Source organism: Hirundo rustica, chromosome 4, assembly GCF_015227805.2.
Source record: "Hirundo rustica isolate bHirRus1 chromosome 4, bHirRus1.pri.v3, whole genome shotgun sequence".
Taxonomy (NCBI): domain Eukaryota; kingdom Metazoa; phylum Chordata; class Aves; order Passeriformes; family Hirundinidae; genus Hirundo; species Hirundo rustica.
The window spans coordinates 73,101,172-73,125,109 of NC_053453.1; the positions used below are offsets into that span (position 1 = coordinate 73,101,172).

At 42.2% G+C, this 23,938-nt stretch overlaps 1 protein-coding gene across 1 annotated transcript in view; it reads right to left on the bottom strand.

Moving 5' to 3' along the window:
* DERA (deoxyribose-phosphate aldolase) overlaps positions 1-20,759 on the bottom strand; it is a 43,698-nt gene extending 22,939 nt beyond the window's left edge. Inside the window, exons 1-6 of the mRNA XM_040063325.2 lie at positions 20,675-20,759; positions 13,100-13,197; positions 10,690-10,837; positions 9,896-9,991; positions 8,261-8,395; positions 1,513-1,641 (exon numbers count right to left, since the gene is read on the bottom strand). Coding sequence (XP_039919259.1) covers positions 1,513-1,641; positions 8,261-8,395; positions 9,896-9,991; positions 10,690-10,837; positions 13,100-13,197; positions 20,675-20,705 — 637 coding nt within the window. The 5' untranslated portion in view covers positions 20,706-20,759. The remainder of the gene's footprint in view (positions 1-1,512; positions 1,642-8,260; positions 8,396-9,895; positions 9,992-10,689; positions 10,838-13,099; positions 13,198-20,674) is intronic.
* Positions 20,760-23,938: the final 3,179 nt, after the last annotated feature.

The following is a 23,938-nucleotide window of genomic DNA, read 5'->3' on the forward strand; positions in this document are numbered from 1 at the left end:
AAGTCAGTTTTTCAGTTGAATCCACTACACTCTGGATTCACTTTCTCCCCAAAATGATACAAATATACAAATAAAACAAAATTTAGCTGGAATTCGAGGCCCTCACAGCTCTGGCAAGTTGGTGTCTGAAAGCCTGGCCCTCAATGCATGTATGTGGAGCACATATAAATTCTTATTTTTATGCCTACCCACAAAGAAAAAGCAAAATATTGAAATAAGGAAATTACTGGAAATATTCAGATGGATAAGTATCTTGTAAAGCGAATAACTAGGCAAGGAAAACCATTAACAATAGAGCCATCTGCTGTATTTCAAAAAAACTACACCAGCAAAATTCTGAAAATGGAAAAATGCTTCACAAGCTGAATTCTTCACTACTGAGCGGCACAAAAAGTGACCATAATGATTGGTGCATCAGTTTAAGTAAGAGGAAGTGTGTATTTCTTACACCTCTTCTAATTAAAAGCAATGCTTAGTGGCTTTTAATACTGATCCTCTGCATCTAATGATACTAATTGACATTGTAGCTGGACTTGTTAGCAGCCTGAAATGCTCTCCACTCCACTTGAATCAGAGAAGCACAGAACAGTGTATGGTAACAGTGAGGACAGCAGCAAGCCGAATATTTATTTAAATACTGACAAGACACTTGATTACGTTTTTTCTTGCTTTAAAGTAAGAAATTCAACTCTGAAGGAAAAAAAAAAAAAAAAGGAGGAAAAAAAAATCAACACAAAAAATGAGGGGAAGTTTAGAAGACAGACTAACCCAAGCGGTTCTTAGTATGTATTTACACTGCTAGAAATAAACTTGAGGAGCCCTGTGGGGAAAAGCAAGTGCCTGGAAGCCAATTCCCAATTTTGCATCTCCAGTGTAGCACTGAAACACACAACTATAACCCTGGTTCAGCTAGGAAAAGTTGTACCAGCACAGACCCAAAGCTGCAGAGAGAGAATATACTGCTGGAAATCTGGGATCAGATGGGTGCTAAGCTGTACAAAAATGTAACACCTACAAAGAATGCACAGCCCCTGGAAGCTCTATCCTGTCCACCGGTGTCCTGAGCTGCCCTCTCAGAGCGGGTCAGAAGTGATCACAAACCACAGCTGAGAGCTTTTGGCATCAGTCTTCACAGGGAAGTCCCCCTTGCATTTAAAACAAGGTTGTGAGCCATTACCTACATCCCACCTGCAGGTCAGCACAGCTGCCTCCAGAAGTGTGTCCGCCCCAAACGCCTTTATTAAATATTCTGATCACATCAGATGTTTGACAACGAATTTTACTTGCTCCTACACCCCTTGCCATTCAGCTACTCAACATTTCATGCAGTTTCTTGGTAGGTTACACAAAACAAGTGACACTTCACTACTCCACCTGCAGCTTCACTAATTGCTCCACAAGCTTTCTCTACGATCGACAAAGCCAAAATTCCACGACTGGAATTCTTCAAAGCCTCCTAAATCGTATAGCAGAGACAGTCTCAGCTCAAGAGGAGAAGCAAGAGCGTTTTACCTGCCATCATAGCTATCATGCTGGCTTTGTAGACGTTGGCAAGGGAGCCCAGTTCTCCTGTAGCCAGGATTGTTTTCATGTGAGCTTCTCCACAGGCGGCGCGGCACAGACGGATCTCCTCGTACAGACCTGGGGACGAAGGCACGTGGAAATGATCAAAGTTTTGAGAGGTGTTTTCAAGTACAGCTGTAGTTTCCACTTCTGGGTTAATTTCCAGTCTTCTAATTAGTCGTGGCGGTCAGGAACTTGAGTTTGGTAAGTTCCATAAATTACATGACCGGAGGTAACTAACAACGCCACGCGTAGTAGCTATTAATGCCTGTTCTCTCAAAACCAAAAATGTACAAAATACCCATGAATACATCAGGAGAAAAAATGCTAGGATAGTAAAGATTGATTTTAAACCAGCTTTTCCAGCTGGTTTATATGGTAGTGCATTGAATCAGTACTCATAAAATCAGTATTCTCATTGAATCAGAAACGTGGCTTTGTTTTTCTCTGGCCAGTGAAACCCTCGCACCCTTCCTGGTAAAATTCAGCAGTGCTCCCCCAAAAGTTTACAGGTAGGGAGACTAAAAGAGCTAGAAATGAATGAAGCATTGCTGTCAGAAGTTGGTTGCTTGGGGATGTTTAAGATTGCTCCAGTGTGGGGAGAAAAGCAGCTCTTACAGCGCACAGGATGTCTGGATTTTGGATTTAAAAAAACTAAGATGCAAAATAAACAAACAGGATGTTTTGCAAGAAGGTCCTTTTGACAAACTGTACTCAACCTTCAAACACATAATCAAAAAGTTCTTTGACAGAAGGCTAAAACAGAGCTTTAAGTAGGTCTTGCTAAAACAGTCCAGGCTATAAAGACTTTTTTTTATTTTTCAGCAATACTCAACTTCTTTTCCCCCCAGCCCTTAGGTGGGACCTGGAAGCGTAGGGCAGAGTTTGCCAGCTGTGGCAGGGCCCTCATCTGACTGATGCCATGGGCACACCAGGGTGTCCAGGGCTGGAATTGCGGGGCTGGCCTTCTGACACATGCTGCACACATTAGCAGACAACTGGCTGATGCACTTAGCAAGTCCCTTTATAGACACCAGGCTTCACCTTGTTTCTTACTGTGTACCAAAGGTGTGAATTAATCAGTACTAGCATGCAGTCCAACATGTTTTATTGATCAATTGGTGATGCTCCAGAAACCTACATCAAATCGAGGCTCAAAAAGGAAACACAAAGGACCTGTGCTACTTGTTGTTTTTTTTTTTTTCTTTTTTGTGCATTTAATAACACTGCTCATGTTAGATCCAAACGAAATCTCTTTTAGTGGGGCGACTCTTCCCTTTAGAAAAGCTTTTGAAAACCCAGAGAAAGCAGCTTTCTTCTGCTGCTGCTTTCGGGTAACAAGGGGAAAAACTTTCCCCCTACCTTTGAGAAACGCCACCAAAAAAACGTCAGAATAAAATCAACAAAATGTACGTTTAGGTGGGATTCCACGGAGAGAAATGACATCCTCACAGCTGCTGCTCCCTGGCAGTGCAGCTCCAGCACCCTCCCTTGCAGCTGGAAGGTACTTTTACATGCAATTAGTGTCACGCATCATCCCACGGACAGGAACGACTCAGGAGCCTCAATCATCCGTGTCTGTCGGGTTAGCTGGGGTGCAGGAGGAGTGGGCACACTTTAATGGGGCGGGTGTGTAGGTAAGAACGGCTGTTCTTTATTCAGAGACCAATTATTCTGACATTCACACAGCGTTTTAGACCCCACAGTGGAAGTACAGAGAGAAATGCAGCTACATTTGGGACAGAGCAATTTAACCAGAGCATCCCAGTCCCAGTGCAAGCGGGAAGTTCTGCCTTGATACAGAACAAGGGGAAAAACTCCTACTCCTTTTAATGCCTTGAGTTTTATCTTTGCTGTTTTCCAGACTCTGTGCTGCCCAGGGTGCAGCTCTGAGCTCACACTCAGGGTCACTCAGCTCTCTGCACACAGCAGCCACACAAAACAAATCCTGTTCCTGCTGCACACCAAGGACAACTTTCAGCCCCAAAAGCACAAACAAGGGTGGCTGGAGGGAGGAACGAGAAGGGACCTCACAGCCTGGAGCTGGAATTGGACAATTAAACCCCAATGCGCAAATGGACCCAAACGTATAAAAATGTAAGACCTTGTGACCATTTGTCCATTTTGTGACCATTTTGGGTCCACCTTGGGTGTAGCCCTGGCCAGGCCCTGTCCTGCCCAAGGTGGATCCTAAAGCCCTTTCAATAATTCCCTACTTTACTCTCCAGCTCTGCCCAGTCTCTGCTCCAGCTCAGCCTTCCCAAGGCATCACTTTCAAAAATAAAAGGAGACATTTCAGTACTGTCATATTTAAATCAAGGCACAAATAACAGGGTTATCCTGAAAATCCTGGGCAAAAGTCTAAAGTATGGGTGGAGTTAATCACACTTCAAAATGCACTCAGTGTTTCAAGGAGTGATGAGCTTCCTGTGGGACAGTCTGTGCTGCCAAAAAGGATCCCAGCACTGAACGACTCAGTTCCACCAAGGTGGGTTAAAGCTGGATGCTAGAAATGCAGGAACATCTGTGACCTGTGCAGAACACCAGCAACTTCCCCAGAAGACACTGCACCTCTGGTTAGCAACAGTGCCCCAAGGATTTTGGCCAAAAAAACTCTATCACAGGAAACCCTGCAGGCATATTTTCAACTATGAGCTAAGAGCACCACGGAGAGGTTGCAAGAGACTTTCTTTTTGAGTCCTGAAAGCAAAGAAAAAGCAAAAGCTCTCAAAGCAAATGGTCAGTACTCTCCAGCATATTAGAGAAAGCACCAATATTATCCATTCTAAAAGCAGTATAAATCTTAAGCCAGGGGAACAAAAAACAAAAAACAAAAAACAAAACAAAACAAAACAAAAAAAAACACACACCAAGAAAAGCCAAATCAACAAACCCACAAAAAAAAACCCCAAAGCGAACCAACCTGTATACCTGGAGGCAGACTAATATAGTCTGCAGTAGCTCTACTGACCTAGCTGTTAAAATGGATGTGACATAAAAACTCTTCTACCTTGCACCACTTGAGATACTTGCCAGTTTTCAGGAACTTTAGATCTGCTTTTACTGGATGCACTTACAGAAGTCAGAAAAATTCCGATTTTGTAGGGAATAAACATGCTTTCATAGCTGTGTTTTTAATTTCACTGTTATAAAACACAAGAGTTGTGAGCTTTCTCATAATTTTCCTAACACTGTAAGTATTCAGTACATTATACTAAATTCTAGCAGCTGTTAAATACAGCAAAGAAAATGTTCCTTCCTCTATACATTTCCCAAGCAGACATCCCTGATAACTTCTGCTGGCTGTAATCTGCACTAGATTGTCTAGATGGCGTTACTTTGGTGCAATACATTAGTCCTAAAGATCACAAAATAAAGGGGACAATCCAGATGTCCTACAAAGGAAATGAAAATATTAAAGGAGGAGAAAAAAACGCACAGCTTCATTTCTTATGGACTAACTCTTCTTCAAAAAAATCTATTTCTTTGGTGTTTTTAGCTAGTCAGTCACCATGACTGATGTCGAAACTGAGACCAGAAGACGTTCGGATTTCTGTTAGCCCAAAAGGATGGAGGAGATTGCGATGGGGAAACTGGAGCCCCTTCTGTCTGGCACGTTAATGGCAGGTTTGTTCACAGAACAACAAGCTCCAGGCCACCAGCACAACACAACCCCCTCAGTCCTGCTCCCATATGTGCAACTCCAGGCTCCAGAGATCCACGTGGAGCTGGGAACAGAGCTTGGCTTTGCCAGCCCGGGCTGGTGGTGACAGCACCAGACAGAAACCCTGCAGCAGGCAGCCTGCACCTCTAGGGATGGTAAATCCAACTGCAACCTTCCTGAACAATGGGTGGAATCTTCTCCAAGCCTCTGGAGAGGGGAGTGTGTTTTGCCTGCGCTGTTTATGGATTCCAATCCCCGACCAAAGCCTCTAAAGTCACACCTGATAAATCAGCAGTGATGAAAAGCGCTTTCCCATGATGAGGTTAGACCATGGATGAAGCAATGCTCGAATTTCTCAGAGCATAAGAAACTTATAAGTGTTTTCTTTTGTTTTGTTTTGTTTTGTTTTTTCCCTTTTCTTACAGGAAAATTCAACTGCCACAGAGCAAATGATGCATGAACAACGCTCCTGAAGCCACTGAGAGCGGAGCGTTTCCAGGTGTTTGCTAACAGCTGTGGAATTATAGCACCAACATTACTGCACCCCACACAACCCCAGGAGGTACAGCAAACATTGATAACAAGGGGGGGAAAAGAATAATAAATAGATCCAGTCGATTTCAACAATTTGTTGGTCAACTTGATCACTCCTTCCATCAAGGCTCCACATTCTGTGTCTAAAGGAAGTATCCAAATTGATAATTCATGTTTAATCCAGACTTTGTCAAGTAATACAAGACAACGGCTGAGTAAACTACTTTAAAGTAGCATTGCTTTAAAAGGTTATAAAAGGTATGTAAATTCATAAACTTATATCTCATTTAATGTTATTTTCTGATGTAATTTCGCTGTCCAATAAAGCTGCTTTCATATTCAGCATTATTTTAAAGATCTTAACAAACACTTCACAAAGGCCTGGAAAACACATTCTGAGTGTCATAAAGAGCTCCAGCAATATTCAAGAACTGCTTTAAAATAACCTGACATAATTGGACATGCTCTAAAATATTTAATAACCAAACAAGCCTTTGAAGCAAATCACAAAGCAGCACTATTCTATTGTGGTGACCCCAATTATTGCACAGGCTAGAAGAAAAGCTAAAAATTAACAGGGAGATAAAACACTCTACCACATTGTTGGGTTGGGTTTTTTTTTCAATAACTTCTGAAGTTGTGAAGACTGTCAGCATAAGAAAATACACATAGAAGTTGTTTATTACTATTATTATTATTATTAATAATAATAATAATATTACTACTACTATTAGCATAAGTTTTAATAGAACTGCAAGGCTGATTTAGTTGATGAAGCACCTTAAATACAGGCACAGGAACTGCACTGCTTAATTTTATGTAATATAAACAAATTAGATTTAGCCTAAAAATCCTTCCTCATCCCGTCTTCTAGATTCCTTAAAAGTATTTTACAGATTATTCTGCATTATTCCTAATCATATAGGTAACATACCTATTGAAAGCTAAACAGGAAGACAGAATTCTAGATTTTCACCAAAATATCCAGATCACCTAATGAAATACTTGGTTGTTGTTTTTTTTTTTTAATAGGAAAGTTAAATATTGTAATTTTTCACCTTGTGGCAAGTAAATTCTGTTCCTGAAGTAGCTTTTTTTCAAAATCATGCAAACACATGTGACAAACAGATTCAGATTCATTAATAAACTTAAGAAATCATTTGGAAATAATTTGAATTCTCCCATAGGAGGAAAAAAAACCCCAACATATATAAGCCGTGCCAGAATAGGGATGGCTTTCAACCTTGTCATGACTTCAGCTCTGGACAAAAGAATATGCATACCAAATTAAAAGCCATCCCTAATTTACTTATTTATTAAACTGACAGCTTTATAACACATCCATCATTGCTGGGTCTGTGCACTCCTCCCTGGTGATTTGTGGCCACAAAGAGAAATTCATCTCCCATGCAGAGAAAGCTCACAACGTATGTCCAGCTCATTTCAGCCATGATCCAAACTCCCCCTGAATCCAAGCCCCGTAGGTTTTGAGTTCTCCATCACACAATCCTTAAATAACTAAGACCAAAAGCATGGAGATTGCAAATGCTGCAAAAGAGCCCAAGATACTACAGCAAGGAAACCAGTCCTGAACACACAGATGCCGAACATGTGGGGTTTTTTGGTTCAGTTCTAACTGTTCATTGAAAGAAGACCAGAAAACATGATCTGTTACCATGATGTCTGTTATTTCCCTAAATAAAGCCAGGTACCAGGGGTCCATTATAAAGCCTTCCAAGAAAATAGGATATGATGGCACTGCATTATACAGCTAAATGGAAAATTCATTCCAAGACAATGATGCGTCTACCTCCAAAAGGAGATTAGTTATAGGAGCACTGTCAGCACTTAAGGCAAACCATTCACAGTACATTAAGGATGCAATTAGAGCAAAAACCATCTTCAGCGTTATTGTTCTTACTAATTAGGGGTAGTCTGCAGACGCCAGAGCATCAATAATAATGGGAAGAGTCAATTTGTACCCTCAACTTTCAGGAAAAAGAAAACAAATCAAATAGGTGTTTTCGGCAAGAATTGGAACATGTATATTTAAAAAGGTATCATCTACGTTGTCAGCCCCTTGGGCTTTCTAACAAAACCCTTCAAATAATTAGGCCTTTACTTGCTATTTTTTTTATTTTTTTTTTTTTTTTAAATGCTGTACACAAAATCCTCTAAAAGCACAGAGGGAATAGACCTGAATTTTCAAACCACAGTCATCCTGCCTGGCCAGCCTGACACAACTTCTGACAGCATTTCCCTCCAAAAAGGCAACCCTTTGTCACAGATTGATTAAATAAAGCTTTTCTAATATGTAGAGTTTTTACGATAAATAAAAATTTTTATTTAGCTCAGAGCCCCAGATTATCAGTTACCCTGAGGTGAGAGACCAAATTCTCCAAGGACTGATGGAGAGATCTGGGGAAGAGGCAAAGACAGACCCTGCATGTGCATGCAGGAAGGTTCAGGTTCCTTGCCACAGGAAGGTTTTTTACTTACCTTCCCACTGGCCAGTCAGCACCAAAGTCCTGCTGATGACAATGTCAATCTCTCGGGCACCATATTCCACTGCCAGCCTAATTTCAGCCAGCTTGGTCTCTAGAGGCGTTTGTCCAGATGGAAACCCAGCAGCCACTGGCGTGAAAGGGGCACAGTTAGAAGGACAAAATGTTTTGTGAACGTGCTGAAGTTTTATAAGTTGACCGTAAAATTGAAAATACAAGTGACGCACAAAAAAGCTTGAACGTTATTCTTTTTCTTAATGCTTGCCATGATTCAGAAAATCTAAAGGCACCTCGTCCTACCCTCAAAACCCAATGTCCAGCAAGGTAAGTGCATCTTGTGAAAAGATCTTTCACATGCCTTGACGTTTTCCAGACCAGCCTACATAAAAGCACAGTATCTATTGCTTCCAGCAGAATTGAGCAAACAAGGAGTGAGCTCAGATGTGAAGCAACAGATGCAATTTCATTTTCTCCAATTATTTTAAGTAGTTATTCGAGTTAAATCATAATGATATTGTTTAACAGTTAAATCACAATATAATAAAAATTGCTTTCAGTGAGTTCTGTTTAAGATTATGGTTATGATGTTTAAGTACAAAACCCATAGGTAACACTGGAAATGGGAAAAATAATGGCTTTGTCAGAGATTGTCTTCCTCTCTGACAAATAAATGCATTTAGTATGTATTTTTCCCCTACACAACAACGAAACAAGAACAAAAAACTCACATGAACTTCATCATTAAATATCTGATCAACCTTCAAAGTTTGCCCCTGCTTTGAGCAGGGGCTTGCACCAGATCACATCCAGGGCTCCCTTCCAACCTGAGTAATTCTGTGGTTCTACTTCTTGCTCCCTGTACATTCAGGACTCATCTCTCATGCGTGGTGACTGGAGAAGAGCTGACCCCGTTAGATTTGGGATGTGAAAGCCCTGAACCTGTGGCTGCTCAGCAGGCAGCAACCCTGGCTCTGCACACAGAGGCCAGCCTGTAGGATGTGCTGGTTTGGGCTGGGATAGTTCTCCTGACTGTGGCTGGGGTGTTTTGGGGTTGTGCAGGAAGCAGTGTTGGTTCCACAGGGGTGCTTGGGAAACTGCAGAGCAGTGCCAGCACAGAGTCAAGGCCTTTTCTTGGTGAGGGGGCTGGGAGTGCACAAAAAAGCATTAAATAAAATTTTCTCACTTGTACTTTTCCAGTTCTCTTTCCCCCTCCATCCTGGAAGTGGGTGTATGAGCCAGCAGCTGTGTGGCTAAACCTTCACACAGGATTACACTCAAAAGCCAAACATGACAGGGAAAAGAAACCTTTATTAGAACTCCCATCATCATCATCATCTCCTTAGTGTGTACTGATATTTGTCCAGCACTCTGATTTCGTCTGTCCAGGTGAGAAAAACACTGATATATTTTAAAGGTCTTCCAGCAAAAAGACTTGGCATTCCTGAAAAGCTTGAAGTTGAAAGACAACAAAAGACTACACCAGAAGAAGATCCTCCTTCCATACCCTTCCTTCCACCTGTTACCTTTTCACCTCACTCCCTGACACAAAACCAAGTCCAAACTTCCGGATTTCTCCTGCTTATTTTATAAAATCAAATTATTTAATGGGGTGTTTTGGAATGAAGCTTACCTGAAGCCACTGGTATGTTACAACCAGCAGCCTTGAGGGCGTTCACAGCATCGGGGACTCTTGCAGGATACACACAAACTGCTCCAACAGTGATACCTGCAAAAGCCACAGTTCCCCTTTTCATGCAGAGAATTCCACCTTCTCCACGAGCACCGGTGCATTGTCCTCGCCTCCCACTCCTGTGCTCTCACAAGGATCTCAAGCACTGCCCCAGGGATGTCTGTCGTACTGCTCACACTGCTCAGGTAATTCTCGTGCTGAATCCTCCCTCACATTCCTTCACCTGACACCGAGCAGTTAAAACTCCAAGATTTTTATCCACAGACTCACAGTTCAACTCCAGCACACACAGTTTAAGACAAGCCTGATCCGCAAATTGCTGCAAGAGAAGCTGCACTGCCAAGCTCTGCTCTTACTTGTGGAGCCAGACTGAGCCCAGCAGAAACTGAGCAGTCTTTACTTTAATGCAGCCCTCCTCCATTTCTGGCTAAAACGCTCTCCTCTCAAACTCTCAGATAACAGACTTCATCTTTTATACCACAACCGCCTGCAGAGTCCATAAATCCAAGCTTTAAAGAAAGACTTTGGCATTTCATGTGTATGGCTTCAATCAGAGGCCTGGCTCCCCTTTGGTCCACACGACTCCCATCGGTGGACCAACGTCCTTTCCGAAAATAAAATAAAATAATGAGAAATAAATAAAATAAAATAAAATAAAATAAAATAAAATAAAATAAAATAAAATAAAATAAAATAACAAGAAAATAACGAGGAAATGCAGACATTTCCTTTACCTTTATCATGCATGTCCAAGGCTTTGAGCAGATCCTCTCTGATAGGGTGCTTTGCTTTAAAGCACAGCCTGTGAACGTTTGAAGGAGTGTCATCGCCCGAGAGGGTGGTGAGGTCTATGCAGGTGACAGCTTTCAGCAGCCAAGCTGCCTGCAAAGGGAACAAAGCAAGGAATGGAGCATTTCTGTTCACACTTCCAAAGCCAAACTGCCTTACAAAATGCAGGAATCAGAAGCCTGACAATGGGGAAATGTATGGGGTGCAACATGGAGAACAAGCAAATTACGGCTTAGGACTGACAGGGCTGGCAGATATTTATTGTTTGTGTCTTCAGCAGTATCTAATGATACAGAAAGGATCCACTTCCTTTTGTGTCAATCAGGAATAAAAAAAAAAAAATCTGTAATTTTGGTGGGGGAAAAAAAAAAGCCCGAAAAGCAAGAGGTAAGTGGCAAGGTTAAAGAACTCTTTAGATGCAAATGCTTCAGAATTTTAAAAGACTTATTAATCAAAGAATAGAACAGAAGCATAGTTAAAAATTTTATGAGCTTTTTTTGCTGAACGAAAATTGAGCTTAGGACATTATTTTGAAATATCTGCTGAAGGTCTTCCAGAAAACGCTCATTTACAGCGATGGCTTCACTCAAAGCTGACTTCTCCTCCAGGGCACTTGAACAGGGGGAAAGTTTGCAATGGCAGTGGGGTAATGAACCATCACTGGCCCCTGCTAGTCTAAGCCTGACTGATTGTTCCTGACTCTTCCATCCTATAATTCTTTGAAAGGGGTTTCTCCCTTGAAATAGTTTTGTGTTACTTTTACTTGGATTTTTTTTATCCTCTGTTTGAGGGAATTTTTGTCTCCTCTCTTACGATATGAATCAGTCATCAAGACAGATGTAGTCAGGGGTTTCAAGAAATGGAATAAACTTCAGGTTTTTTAAAAGGGCTTTTCAATTGGGTATTTTGGGAAACAAACTACAGAACTTGAATCTGTGATGCTGCTAACATTCAAACATGTGCAGGCTCAAAATCACCTCTGTTGAGAGAACAGCAGATGACTGTCCAGCAGTGACAACGTTCAGACAGAGGAGAGATGCTTCTGACACCCTTCCGAGTAAAACCTTGCTCGAGTGCTGGTGTTTCTCCACAGGAGAGGGGAGAAGTGTTAGGAATAAACATCTGTCCTCCAGCTGTGCTGTGGGAATGACACTAAATCCCTTTCTTCCCAACGAATCTCTGTAATCAAAGCCCGTGGCTCTCCCTGTCTTTGTTATTTACATGCTAACCTCAGTCAAAAGAAGACTTTGTTTTTACGTTTCTGCACCTGCAGAACATTCTATTTCCCAGCTCAGAGCCACTGGACTGATAAACCCAGTATCAAGTAACTTTTTATGCATAAGAAACTCTGAAGAAACGCTGAGCTGGTGTCTAAACCTCCTCAGTTCATCTCTATTTTTTAAATTTAATCATAACACACAAAGCACAAACTTTCAGGAAGGAAAAGCAAGCAGGGAACTTTTTCTCTATCACCTTGCAGTAGCACCTTACACCCATGTCAAACTATCCCCAAACTGTAATCCCAAAATCTGTGCTCCTTGTGAACACAAAGCTTCAGCCACTCCAGAATGGTTACAAGATGTCAACTTTGAGCAACTTTTTAAAGAATTAAGTATAATTAAATGATTCTTTCCTCTGTTCTGTTAGGTTCCACTCTCAAGATTGATCCTTCACCATCTCCTTCCTCCTGCTTCCAAGTTTTCAGCTACTGTTGCACATAACCAACTTGTTCAGTGTGCAGAACAGCTGCCTGGTGAATGGGGAAACAGTTTGTCATTTCTAAAATGGACAATAACCAACCATTCACCTTATCTCAGCAGCTGAAAAGCCAGTCTTCCTAACATTAGCGGGCTCCTTTCCCCCCACCAAGTGCCACAGCCAGTCAGGGTTCTTGAATTTTAGCTAAAAAACTAGTTAAGCAACGAAATCACACACGTTGAGAATGTTTAAGCAAAGAAAAATCATCCAGGTAGGTCAAACTTGACAGGAACCATGATCATATCTTACAGCTTTAAAATTAAAAAATAAGAAGGCAGCACGCAGAGAAGTCTGTCTGGGAAACAGAATAAATGTGGAGGGATAGTAATATACAATTTAATCCACTCATGAATAAAGATGACTTCAATCCATTTGCGGTTTTGCCAGTCGTGAGTTATAAGGTTTTTAACTTGTTTGGATAAACGCGTCACCTTATTCCATCCCATCATCATCAAATACAAATTACTAAAATAAGACACGGACAAGCACATCTTTTAAGTTTACATGTATCTTGAAAAAAATTCAATATCACAGCCTGGAGAGGGAGAGTGACTGCTTTAAGAATACAGGAACGGAATGCATAAGAAGTGCACTTACTTGCCAATTACCTTTCACAGTTTTCCATTTTTTAATTTGTTCTGCATGCCTCACCACTGCAGGTCGATTCACATACACTTTTGAGATCCAGCCAAGTTCTAGGGGGAGAAACAATTAAAAAAAAAAAAAAAAAAAATGAAAAGCCTCCTCTATTTCTGTGTTCTTTCAATGTATGGTGTGGTGCTTCAGAAAAAAAGTTGTAGAAAGTTTGGAGCCTCTGAAGAGCGTGTTGTGCTTTGGTGTCCTTCTAAGGGCTTGTATAATTAGCAGCAGCCCAAAATAAGCTCAGCTTCTGTGAGGGGATGATCTGTGAACTGGGTATTTCACACAGCACGTTTTGTGTGCCATCACAAGCGAATTAACTGAGTGCTGATGAGACAGAGACACTGTGCTGCCAGCCTTGGACTGAGAAGTTTATTATACACGTAGCATGAAAAAAACAAAAACAAAACCAAAAACAATCTACAAAACAGCTTTCTGCCACTGTTTGACAACTTATTTCTGGATTCCAGAATTCCCAAGGAGCAGCAGATGCTCAACATGTACTAAAATAATGAAACTGTCTAGAGCCAGGAGAACCAAATATTGGCCACTGCTTAACAAAGGGTAACTGACTGATAAAGAACTGAGGGCTCAGGCACTTGAATTTTTAAATTTCTGCGTAGTATGGCAAATCCAGAGTATCATTTTTAATATTAACAAACACAGACTGCTCACGAGAGTACACAGGAAAAAGAAACTGGAATTATCTTTAAAATCTCTCACATCCCAAAACATAAATAATCCTTCTAAATACCGACCGTATAAGCATTCCACGAAAACACTCTGAAAATAACATCAACAATCATTAACCAGCAATCATCAGCAAATCACCACCATCAATCATCAAATATCACCACCAGTTAAGGTGAGAATATGGACATGGGCATAGACAGATACTAGGAGATCATAATTCTGGGCAACTGAATTTATTAAGAGCACGTCGCTCTATGAATCTTCTTTACTACGGTGAGAAATTGCATCTCCCTTGAGCATATTGATTTTTAAAAAAGGTTTAAAACTTAAAAAAACCCCCACAAACCTGGTAGAAAAAATCACTAATTTTGTACAGAAATCTTGTAATTTTTTTTCTTCCTACTGAATAGATTTAATAGAAAAAAAAAAAAAAAGTAGAAAACTCTTATACTAGCTAAAGTATGTGTAAATAAAAGCTTGTTTCTCTAGATTTACAAAAAACAATTTAGGGTAAAGATGACTCAGTGGAAATGCAGGACAACATGAAACAGCTGAACAAAATCTTGCTCTGAGCATAAGTCACTGTCCTGCTACCACATACAAGCTATTAGTGAGTGGTACCCACAAAGTGTTAGCCAAAAGCAGAAAAAAATAAACCAGTGAAGGAATCCTAAGGAATTTATGCATTTTTTTTCTTTAAGAGTTCAGCATCAGGCTCACTGCCTGGCAACAAGGAAAAGAGGGAGTTTGGAAAGTTGCAAGTGAGTAAAACAACAAACCCTTGTTACTTCTTTTCCAATTTTCAAAGCCACAGGTTTATCCATTCTGCCCCCAAAGCAAGGAGCTCAGCTGACTTGTAGAAAGAGGGCGAGAAAAGCAATTGCTACAAAAATTATGGCTACAGCTTTCCTCCTTTTTTGCCTCTCAGTAGGTACACAGCATCTGTTTGACAAAGTCCATGGGGGAGGAAAACACACATAAATAAATAAATAGAGGAGGGACACAGAGACTCTGTGTTATGATTCTTCTGCTAGGTGCCAAGTGCTGAGGAAGCATCATTTAATCATAATCCCATTTATTATAATAACTTTTGAACCCTCCTGGGTGCACAGTGACCTTTCAGCCCCTTTGGAAAATGTGATAAAACCAAAGGAAGCATTTTAGATGAGGAACTCAGCTTGTCCCTCTCTAACAAGGATCCTTTCAGCTGGTCTGCTCTAACCTATTCCTTCTACATTTTCGAAGACAACCATGAAAACCAACTGATAAATGATTTATAAAAACAATTCTTTATGAGAATACGAAGACAGTGTCCAGTCTGTTAGAGAAAATTCAAGTTTGAGATGAAAATTTAAATGAAAGGACACAAATTTTGCCCAAGAGTAGGTTAATTCTTTATTATTCATTGTTTGTAGAGGGTTCAGTCTGACACAGCTGTTGTATCTACGCCATCGGACTCGTGAGCATCCTGACTCTGGTCTAAGCAATCTTTTTAGGATGTAGAGCCCTGCACACTAGATCAGCTTAAAGGAAATAATCAACTATAAAGCCATTTGGAGAAAAAAAAAAAAAATAATAATGGGAGAAAAGGTGTGGAATGAGAGTGTAAGTGGAAATGAGCTACTGCTTCTGCTTTGCCCAAAGTCACCTGTGAAAGTCACCAAATATCAGCCGATCCGCGATAGCTGACTGCATGCTCTTTGCAAATATGACAAAATCCATTGGTTTAAGCCCTTTTCACTGTCTGACACGTTTCACATTTCTGTTCTCAGTGACTCAAGGCTAGTCCCAAAGGTAGTTGACACATGGAAACTCAGTAATGTCCAATATCTAATTTTTGTGCATAGGATGCAAGAGTCCCTGAAAGACCACAGAATGTGGATCTCCAAGTTTTTGTTTTTGGTTTTTTTTTTGTTGGTTTTTTTCTTTTTTTTGAGTTTGGGAACTCCAACCACAATGCACAGCAGAGGCAGAGAGTTAAAAAAGAAAGGAAAAAAAAAGGAATAATTTAACAAAAAATCAGAACTCCATCCTTTCTGTACAACTTCAGGTGAGACATCGAGCAGCTTACTACGGGAAATAAAATGGTGCAATAAAAATGGCACGGCAAGGAAGGACAAAGGTTCTGGTAATATGCAGCAGCAGATGGAGACTTCCAGATAACACAGACCTTTTATTCAAGCCCATTCCTACATTAATTAAAGCAATGGGTAAGTGAAAACAAATATGTCTCAGCATAATTGTCTCTAAATAGGCTTTCAAGGTTTGCCATGTGAGGTCTCATCAAATCTTTAGATCTAAGTGCCTTTATTCAGAAAAATCACTCACAATTGCAGCTTTTCTCTTTTTTTTTTCATTAAATATCAGAATAAAACCCTTTTTTTGAAACAGAACTGACTGCCTTTGGATTCTCCCCCTCCCTCACTCCCCCAAGCTTTATGATCTAGTATCTGGCTAAGGAAAACTATATTTAATTAGGCTCATTAACCTTGCAGTGTGAACATGTCTTTTTTTTTTTTTTTTTAAATAAGTCATCTGCTAGTCATCTGCACAGTCATGTGGCTTCAGGGATAAAAGTAATTAAAGCAGTTACACTACAGCTAATTAGCCAATATTCTGTAATCACTCTCCTAGTTTACTTTTTTCTCTGAAGACATTTGAAAAAAAATCATATTCAATTCCTTAACAGGAAATTCATCTCCTCTCTTTGAAGAACACGGATCCAAAAATACCCAGCATTTCCTCAGAAAACAATAAATAAAACCACTTCATTAGGATAATTACATAAATACCCAAGCTTCCTAACACGTTCCTCGTGAAGCAGACTAAGCTTTACAGAAGCTTTAAAAAAAAAAAAAAAAAATAAATGTGTTGATGGCATCCCCTCAGATGGCGAAACAGAAAGCTCAAGGATGCCTGAGGCGGTGGTTTCACGAGCACCTTAAGGCAGCACTGCTCCCAAAAGGAGCTGCCCCCCTCAACTGGTTATTTCATTTTGTGTGCCAGAGACAGCATGTGTGCTCCTGCTCCTACCACGAGCACACGGCAGAACGGCGAAGGGAAGCGATGAAAGCTGTTATTTCGGGAGAGGAGACCGAAAGTGCGTCCTGAACCTTCCGCGGAGAAACGAGGAGCTGGACACAGGCTGACCCCAGCTGGCCAGGCAGAGCTGAGCAAAGCCACTGGTGGGACAGAAGAAGCTTTGGGGTCAGGCCTTGTTACACTTGTCTCACCATGTTAAGCTGTTTAGGGATTCAGCTTTGTCAAGAAAGAAGCCGTGGTTATTTTTCCATAGCGACACTTGATATGGACCAACAGATCCTTAATTTCATGTGGGTCTTCCTTTATACCACAGAGTCTCCAAGTTATCAGCATCCAGATACTCAAAGCAGGACATCAAAGCACGAGCCCTGAAGGGGAAATCATCTGTGCTGTCTTGTGCCATCAGTGAAATCACACGGCGCTGTCCATGGATCACACAAAATGGACCATGGCATCCTCCTCCAAAGCACTCTGGGAACCACTGGCAATCCTTCCCTCAGGAAGTGAGATGCAGAACATCAGGACATGGTTTCCTGCAGGTCCAAGTCCCCCGTTGTTCCCTCTCTTCTTCCCTGGCTTGAGACATCTCCTCGCCCCAAAAACCCAGCTGTCCTCATGTGGTCCTTACAGCCAAGAGTAAAACTCCATTAACTTGCACAAAGGCCAAAATAAAACAAATTCATGTAATTGCTGATCTGTACCTGCCTTTCCCTCAACAACAGAACTGATTTGGTCACTCCACCCAGTGCCTTACTTATTTCCAAGACATCTACTTGTCCTTCAAATTTGATTAAAATTACCCAGCAGATTCAAAAGGTGTTAGAACAGTGAAGAACCAGAGCCACAGTGCAGGCTAAAAACAGCTATTAATATATTAGAACAGAATTATGCTGCCTTGAAAAGGGATGTAACACTTCATTATCTAAATGCCAATTACCAACAGGCTAGCTCTTCTCACATGTAGATGGCTCAGAAATACCAACTATAATTAAAAATATCAATTGAAACGTAATGAATGTATTTTTGGCCCTTCAGCGAGAGGGTCTGAGCCACATAGATAGATACTGGGGTTCTTTTGGAATCCAAGAACATTGCAAAACAACCGCAATTAATTGCTCATTACTCAGAATACATACATATATGTGTGCATATATATATATATATATATATATACAGACATATATACACACACAGAGTTAATAAAACATATAATCATAGAATAATTTGAAGATCATTTGTCCAACCTGCTGTGCAATGCAGCATCAGCTCTGAGGTCAGACCAGGCTGCTGAGAGCTTTATTTGGGTGGGGTTTGAGAGTCCCAAGGATGGAGATTGCTTCTCTGAACCCAGCACCTGACTGTTCTGCCCCAAGTTTTCCCTCATATCCACTATGAACTTCTCTGCCTCAGGACCCCTAAACCAAATTTCCCTGGTCCCAGCCCCATTTTGCTGTCTCTCTGCTGAAGCTGTGGCAGTTCTATCAACCTCTCTTTCCTACTGGAAAGAGAAACTGGAGCCAATCTTCCTCGTACATTCCGAGTGCTGGGCAGAGGGGCTGGTCCCTGTGTCCCCATGTGTCTGATCCCCACAGTTAAACCAAAGCAGCGCGCTGCTAGCTCACGCTTCCAAAACTCACTGATATGTTCCAATATTTCATCGTGGAGTGACATTAAAAGTTGCATCTGATACTTTTCTGAAGCGTGACAAAACGTTAAACATCTGGAATATGATAACCCAGCAGAGCAGGAGAGGCAGAATCCTTCCCCTCCCTGCAGGCATCGTGGTGAACCCGAGCACACAAGCTCTGCAAACAGTCCTTGTGGAATGGAAAACATGGAAAACTTGGAAAACTCTTTGTCCTGCTGATTTTTACATGACTCTCGTGTGGCAAATGTATCAGTGCATGAGGCTGGTGAGCCTCTGACTGGGCACATCGGGGTCTTTTCACCTGTGTAACGTGCACCTGGTCTTTATTCCAAGGAAATAAAGTGTTGGGTACGAGGGGAGGAGATAAGGAGGGAAGAATCAAGGAATTTTACAAAAATGTATTTATTTTTTCAAAAAAAAATCACACAGGAAAGCACTACATGCAGTGCAGAGTTTGGCTTGTCAGTGATAAACAAAGTTGTCCTCTCTAATGGCAACATCAGAGACCTGCTGCTTAAATATTGACATTATGCAGCACGCACAGAAACAGCAGACACAGGAAATGACCCTAACTATATATTTTTAAGGAAAATATATTTTACCACTAGATGTCCCTGCTAGAAAACTATAATTCTACACAAAGCTGTGTGGGAAACGGGGCAAATCACCTGAATTAGTGTTAAAGCTGGTGGCACAGGCCTGTAAAATCCTCAAAAGCTGAGGTGCCTAAGTCACAGAAGCAGTGAGTATGTTAAGTTAAGCCATGTTAAGTGCTGCATTAAGTGTGCTTATTAAGTATGTATTAAGTATCTGCTGTATTTCAGATACATATTCAGTGGGAGAACAAATGGCAGGGAGGTGCAGCTCTCTCTTTAAAGCAGCCAGCATGAGGGAGATGCTAGAAGCTGCCACTTAAACATGGTCACAGCCACACCATTCCCTTCCCTACACTGGTCCTGAACATCTAACCCAGCTCATTTCGACCACAACTGCGTCAAACAAAGATCACTGGGAAGGGATGGCAACACATATTAGAACTGAGCTGACTCCTCCTTCATGTTTCAACTAATTTTAAGCTTGAATTACTAAGAAAAAGCATGACACACCCCTAGTTTAAAGTAACTGGAGTGCACTTGCAGACTTCTGTGCTAGCTGTTTTTCCTAACAGATAGTGATGTTTTGTCACTACGTTATTAATGGTTTTTTCAGCTCTTCGGAGGGCTGCAGTTGAAACTCACCTGTCCCTACGAGCAGCCCATGAACAAGAGCAATCAGACAGCTCTCTTTTGAAAGCTGCAACGTTTCCACAGTCTCAGTGAGTGGAAGCACAGCTCCCACTTGCCCATGCACAGGCTAAACTGCGTGTTGGCTCTGCGAAAAGTGCCTGTGCTGGTTCTCACGACAGGCACGTGATGCCACAACCTCCTGAACGCTGCTGGTGCCAGCTTCGAGACCTACCTGTCCCACACCAGCTGGCCTTTGCTCCCTCTCTTCTGCGAGGCCACCCGTGTCTCCTCCACTTCACTGTCCGCCTACTCACAATGACCAAATTACCACCCCTTAGAGGCACGCTGTAGGAAGTCCCACTGCTCCAACTCATCCCACTGCTGCAGCCGGGTTTTGCTGAAGAAGCTGCAGCACTTTCCCCTTTCCCGGCAACGAGGAGAACTCCAGGAGAAGGCAGAGAAAACCTTTCTTGGCTGCTCTCTGCCTTACCTGAGGCACAGCCATCCTTCCAGCCCGGAGATCACCTGCAAAATCCCTACCACTCCTCCGAGAGCAAGTACGACCAGAAGAGGTGGAGTCTCGACTTTGCAAATCAGAGCCCAAATTAAGCGTTGTTAATCTTAAGAGGGGAGGAAGGATTACCCCGTGAGAACTGCGTGCGAGAGAGAGCCAGGTCCAGCTCGGAGACAGGACCTGCGGAGCTGCCCGACAACCTCTGACCGCGCTGGGAACCACGAAAGCCAAATGCAACACGGAAACTCGCGTTTAACCCAAGCCCTCCTCCGGGAGTGTATCACAACACCCCCAGGAAGCGTAGGGCCGCTCCTATTCCGGCCCTTCAGAGGAACACCAGCAGGGGCCGGCACCGCCCCGGGGACCCGCAGCGCCCACCGGGGATCCCCGGCCCCGCCGCCGCCGCTTACCCAGCTCGGTGCCCGGGTTCCGCCCCGCCATGGCCCGCGATCTCCGCCCCCGCGATCCCCGGCCGGCCGGGCAGGCTCGGCCCCGCCCGCCCCGCACCGGCAGGAAGCTCCGCCACACGTGGGGGACCGAGCGGGCACGGCAAACGCGGCCCTGATGCGGCGGGAGAGGCGGGGATGTCCCTTCCTCCGGAGGTACATGGATATCCCGTTCGTGGATATCCCGTTCCTCCGGAGGTACACGGATATCCCGTTCGTGGATATTCCATTCCCCTGGAGGTACATGGATATCCCGTTCATGGATATTCCATTCCCCTGGAGGTACATGGATATTCCGTTCGTGGATATCCCGTTTCTTTGGAGGTACATGGATATTCCGTTCGTGGATATCCCGTTCCTCTGGAGGTACACGGATATTCCGTTCATGGATATTCCATTCCCCTGGAGGTACATGGATATTCCGTTCGTGGATATCCCGTTCCCCTGGAGGTACATTGATGTTCCGTTCGTGGATATTCCATTCCTTTGGAGGTACATGGATATTCCGTTCATGGATATTCTGTTCCTTTGGAGGTACACGGATATCCCATTTGTGGATATCCCGTTCCTTTGGAGGTACATGGATATTCCATTCATAGATACTCAGTTCCTCTGGAGGTACATATATATCCCATTCCTCTGGAGGTACACGGATATTCCGTTCATGGATAATCAGTTCCTCTGGAGGTACATGGATATCCCATTCCCCTGGAGGTACATGGATGTTCCATTCGTGGATATTCCATTCCTTTGGAGGTACACGGATATTCCATTCATAAATATTCCGTTCCTTTGGAGGTACACGGATATTCTGTTCGTGGATATTCTGTTCCTTTGGAGGTACACGGATATCCCGTTCCTTTGGAGGTACATGGATATTCCTTTCATGGATATTCAGTTCCTCTGGAGGTACATGGATATTCCGTTCATGGATATTCCATTCCCTTGGAGGTACATGGATATTCTGTTCATGGATATTCCGTTCATGGATATTCAGTTACTCTGGAGGTACATGGATATTCCATTCATGGATATTCCGTTCCTTTCGAGGTACACGGATATTCTCTTCATGGATATTCCATTCCTTTGGAGATACATGGATATCCTGTTCACGGATATTCAGTTCCTCTGGAGGTACATGGATATCCCCCCGTTCCTTTGGAGGTACACAGATATTCTGTTCATGGATATTCTGTTCACCTGGAGGTACGCGGATACCCCATTCTTGGATATTCTGTTCCTTTGGAGGTACAGGAATATCCCATTCCTCTGGAGGTACACGTGATGCCTTCCCAAGGCACCACACAGATATTGCGTTCCTCTGGAGGTACATGGATATCCTGTTCATGGATATCCCATTCCTCTGGAGGTACACGTGATGCCTTCCCAAGACATCACACAGATATTCCATTCCTCGGAGGTACATGAATATCCCGTTCCCTTGGAGGTACATGGATGTTCCATTCATGGATATTCCATTCCTCTGGAGGTAAATGGATATTCCATACATGGATATCCCATTCCCTTGGAGGTACATGGATATTCCGTTCCTCTGGCGATGCATAGCGCTGGACCTGCTGTTCACGTGGTGATTGGGTCAAGGCTCTGTCCGGTGTCTCCGTGTTGTCTCCTCAAGGAGAAGCTAGTGCCACACGTACACACGGGGTCAATACAGCTCCCAACCTGCAAGGCTTCTAGTGGTACCTGCAGAATGAAATTCTGGTAACTAAGCCACTGCAAACTTCATGGCCTTTTTTCCAGATCCGGAAAAATATGTTGTATATTGTTAATATTGACATTTAGATGAAACAATTTCCAACTTAAAGAAACCCTGAACTCACAGCGCCATCAGGTAAAGCAGAAAAGGGCCATAGCTCTGAAACTTGAGGATGCTTTTCTTTCTGCTTTTCCCATACCAAGACCACGTGTGCTTTGAGAAGCAATGGTTTGAAAGACAGTAGTCACCCTAGAAGTACACACCATTCACACTGTGGACATTAGGACCTGTCAAAGCAGTCCAAAAATTACAAGCTTTCAAGTACTTGTGGCAGTGCATCCTCCTCCCCCTTTTCCAGGCCACACTGTCATCCAAGAAATACTTGTGGTGCCTTGTCCTTGATAAGCACCTCATCAGAAACACTGTCTGCTTCCAGCAACTGCTGCTGTCTTGTTTTCTTTATGAACAGCCTTGGAAATTATTTTTCTTGCCCGAATGGCATAACATCCCTGTTATCACACTTTCGAACAAAGTGCCAACACTTAACTGTGTCTGGGATGAAACACTGTTACCCTAGATGTCTAAGGCTTGTAAGTAGGGTTAAGTCCTAAATTAGGTGAAATGCTGTTAAGTGTTATTCCTGTTAAATTGTTAAAGTTCTAAGTTAGGTGTAAGTTAAGTGTTGTTCCTCTGTAAAATTGTTAAGCTTTTAGACTTACCCCTTTTTATCCTTGCCCTCACCATACAAACATTTCCCTCTAGCCAGTTCTTGGTTAATTTCTGTTTTGATTGCCTGGACTTTGTTTGGCTTTGTTGTTACTTGTTCTTCCTTCGTGTGCCTTAACTGTCCTCTAAGTAGTAGAGTGAACCTTGCCAAGGAACTTTGTTGTCCTGTCGCTTAATATTAAATCTGGGTTTTGCTGATACCCTTACTGGTGGATTTTTCAAACACTTGCTCATAACAGTACTCTAGCTTTGTCATGTTTTTTTTTTTTTTTTTTCTTCCAGTATTTTAGTAGCCATTACTAAGTATTAGGTTTTTATGACTATTAGCTGTTTCATTTTTATGCAGCCCAGAGCAAGCTGTAAATGCAGAATGAGGTTCATGGTTTTCTGGTGAACTTGGGAACTGGTTGAACTTGGTGGTAAAGGGCTTTTTCCCCCAGCTAAACAAATCTGAGATTCGATTCCAGACCTCCCTATGAAATGCTACAGAGCCTACTGCAAATATGGAATAAAACCCACAGCACACAAGAAGTTTCACCATGGGGCAAGGCATTCCGAGTTCCTCATTTTAAATGCATGCAATTTGTAAAAAAAATTTTTTTTTTCAAGTACTAGATATGGAGCCCTCATAAACCTTACTGGAATTAGCCAGAACCATTTAGCTGTAGTCAGAGTTACTTGTTTTAAGAATAAATTTCGAATAGGTATAGTCTGTGAAAACAGGACAGTAAGGAAAAGTATGAATATGAAAAAATAAAAAGCTGTGTGAATAAATATACTTCTTT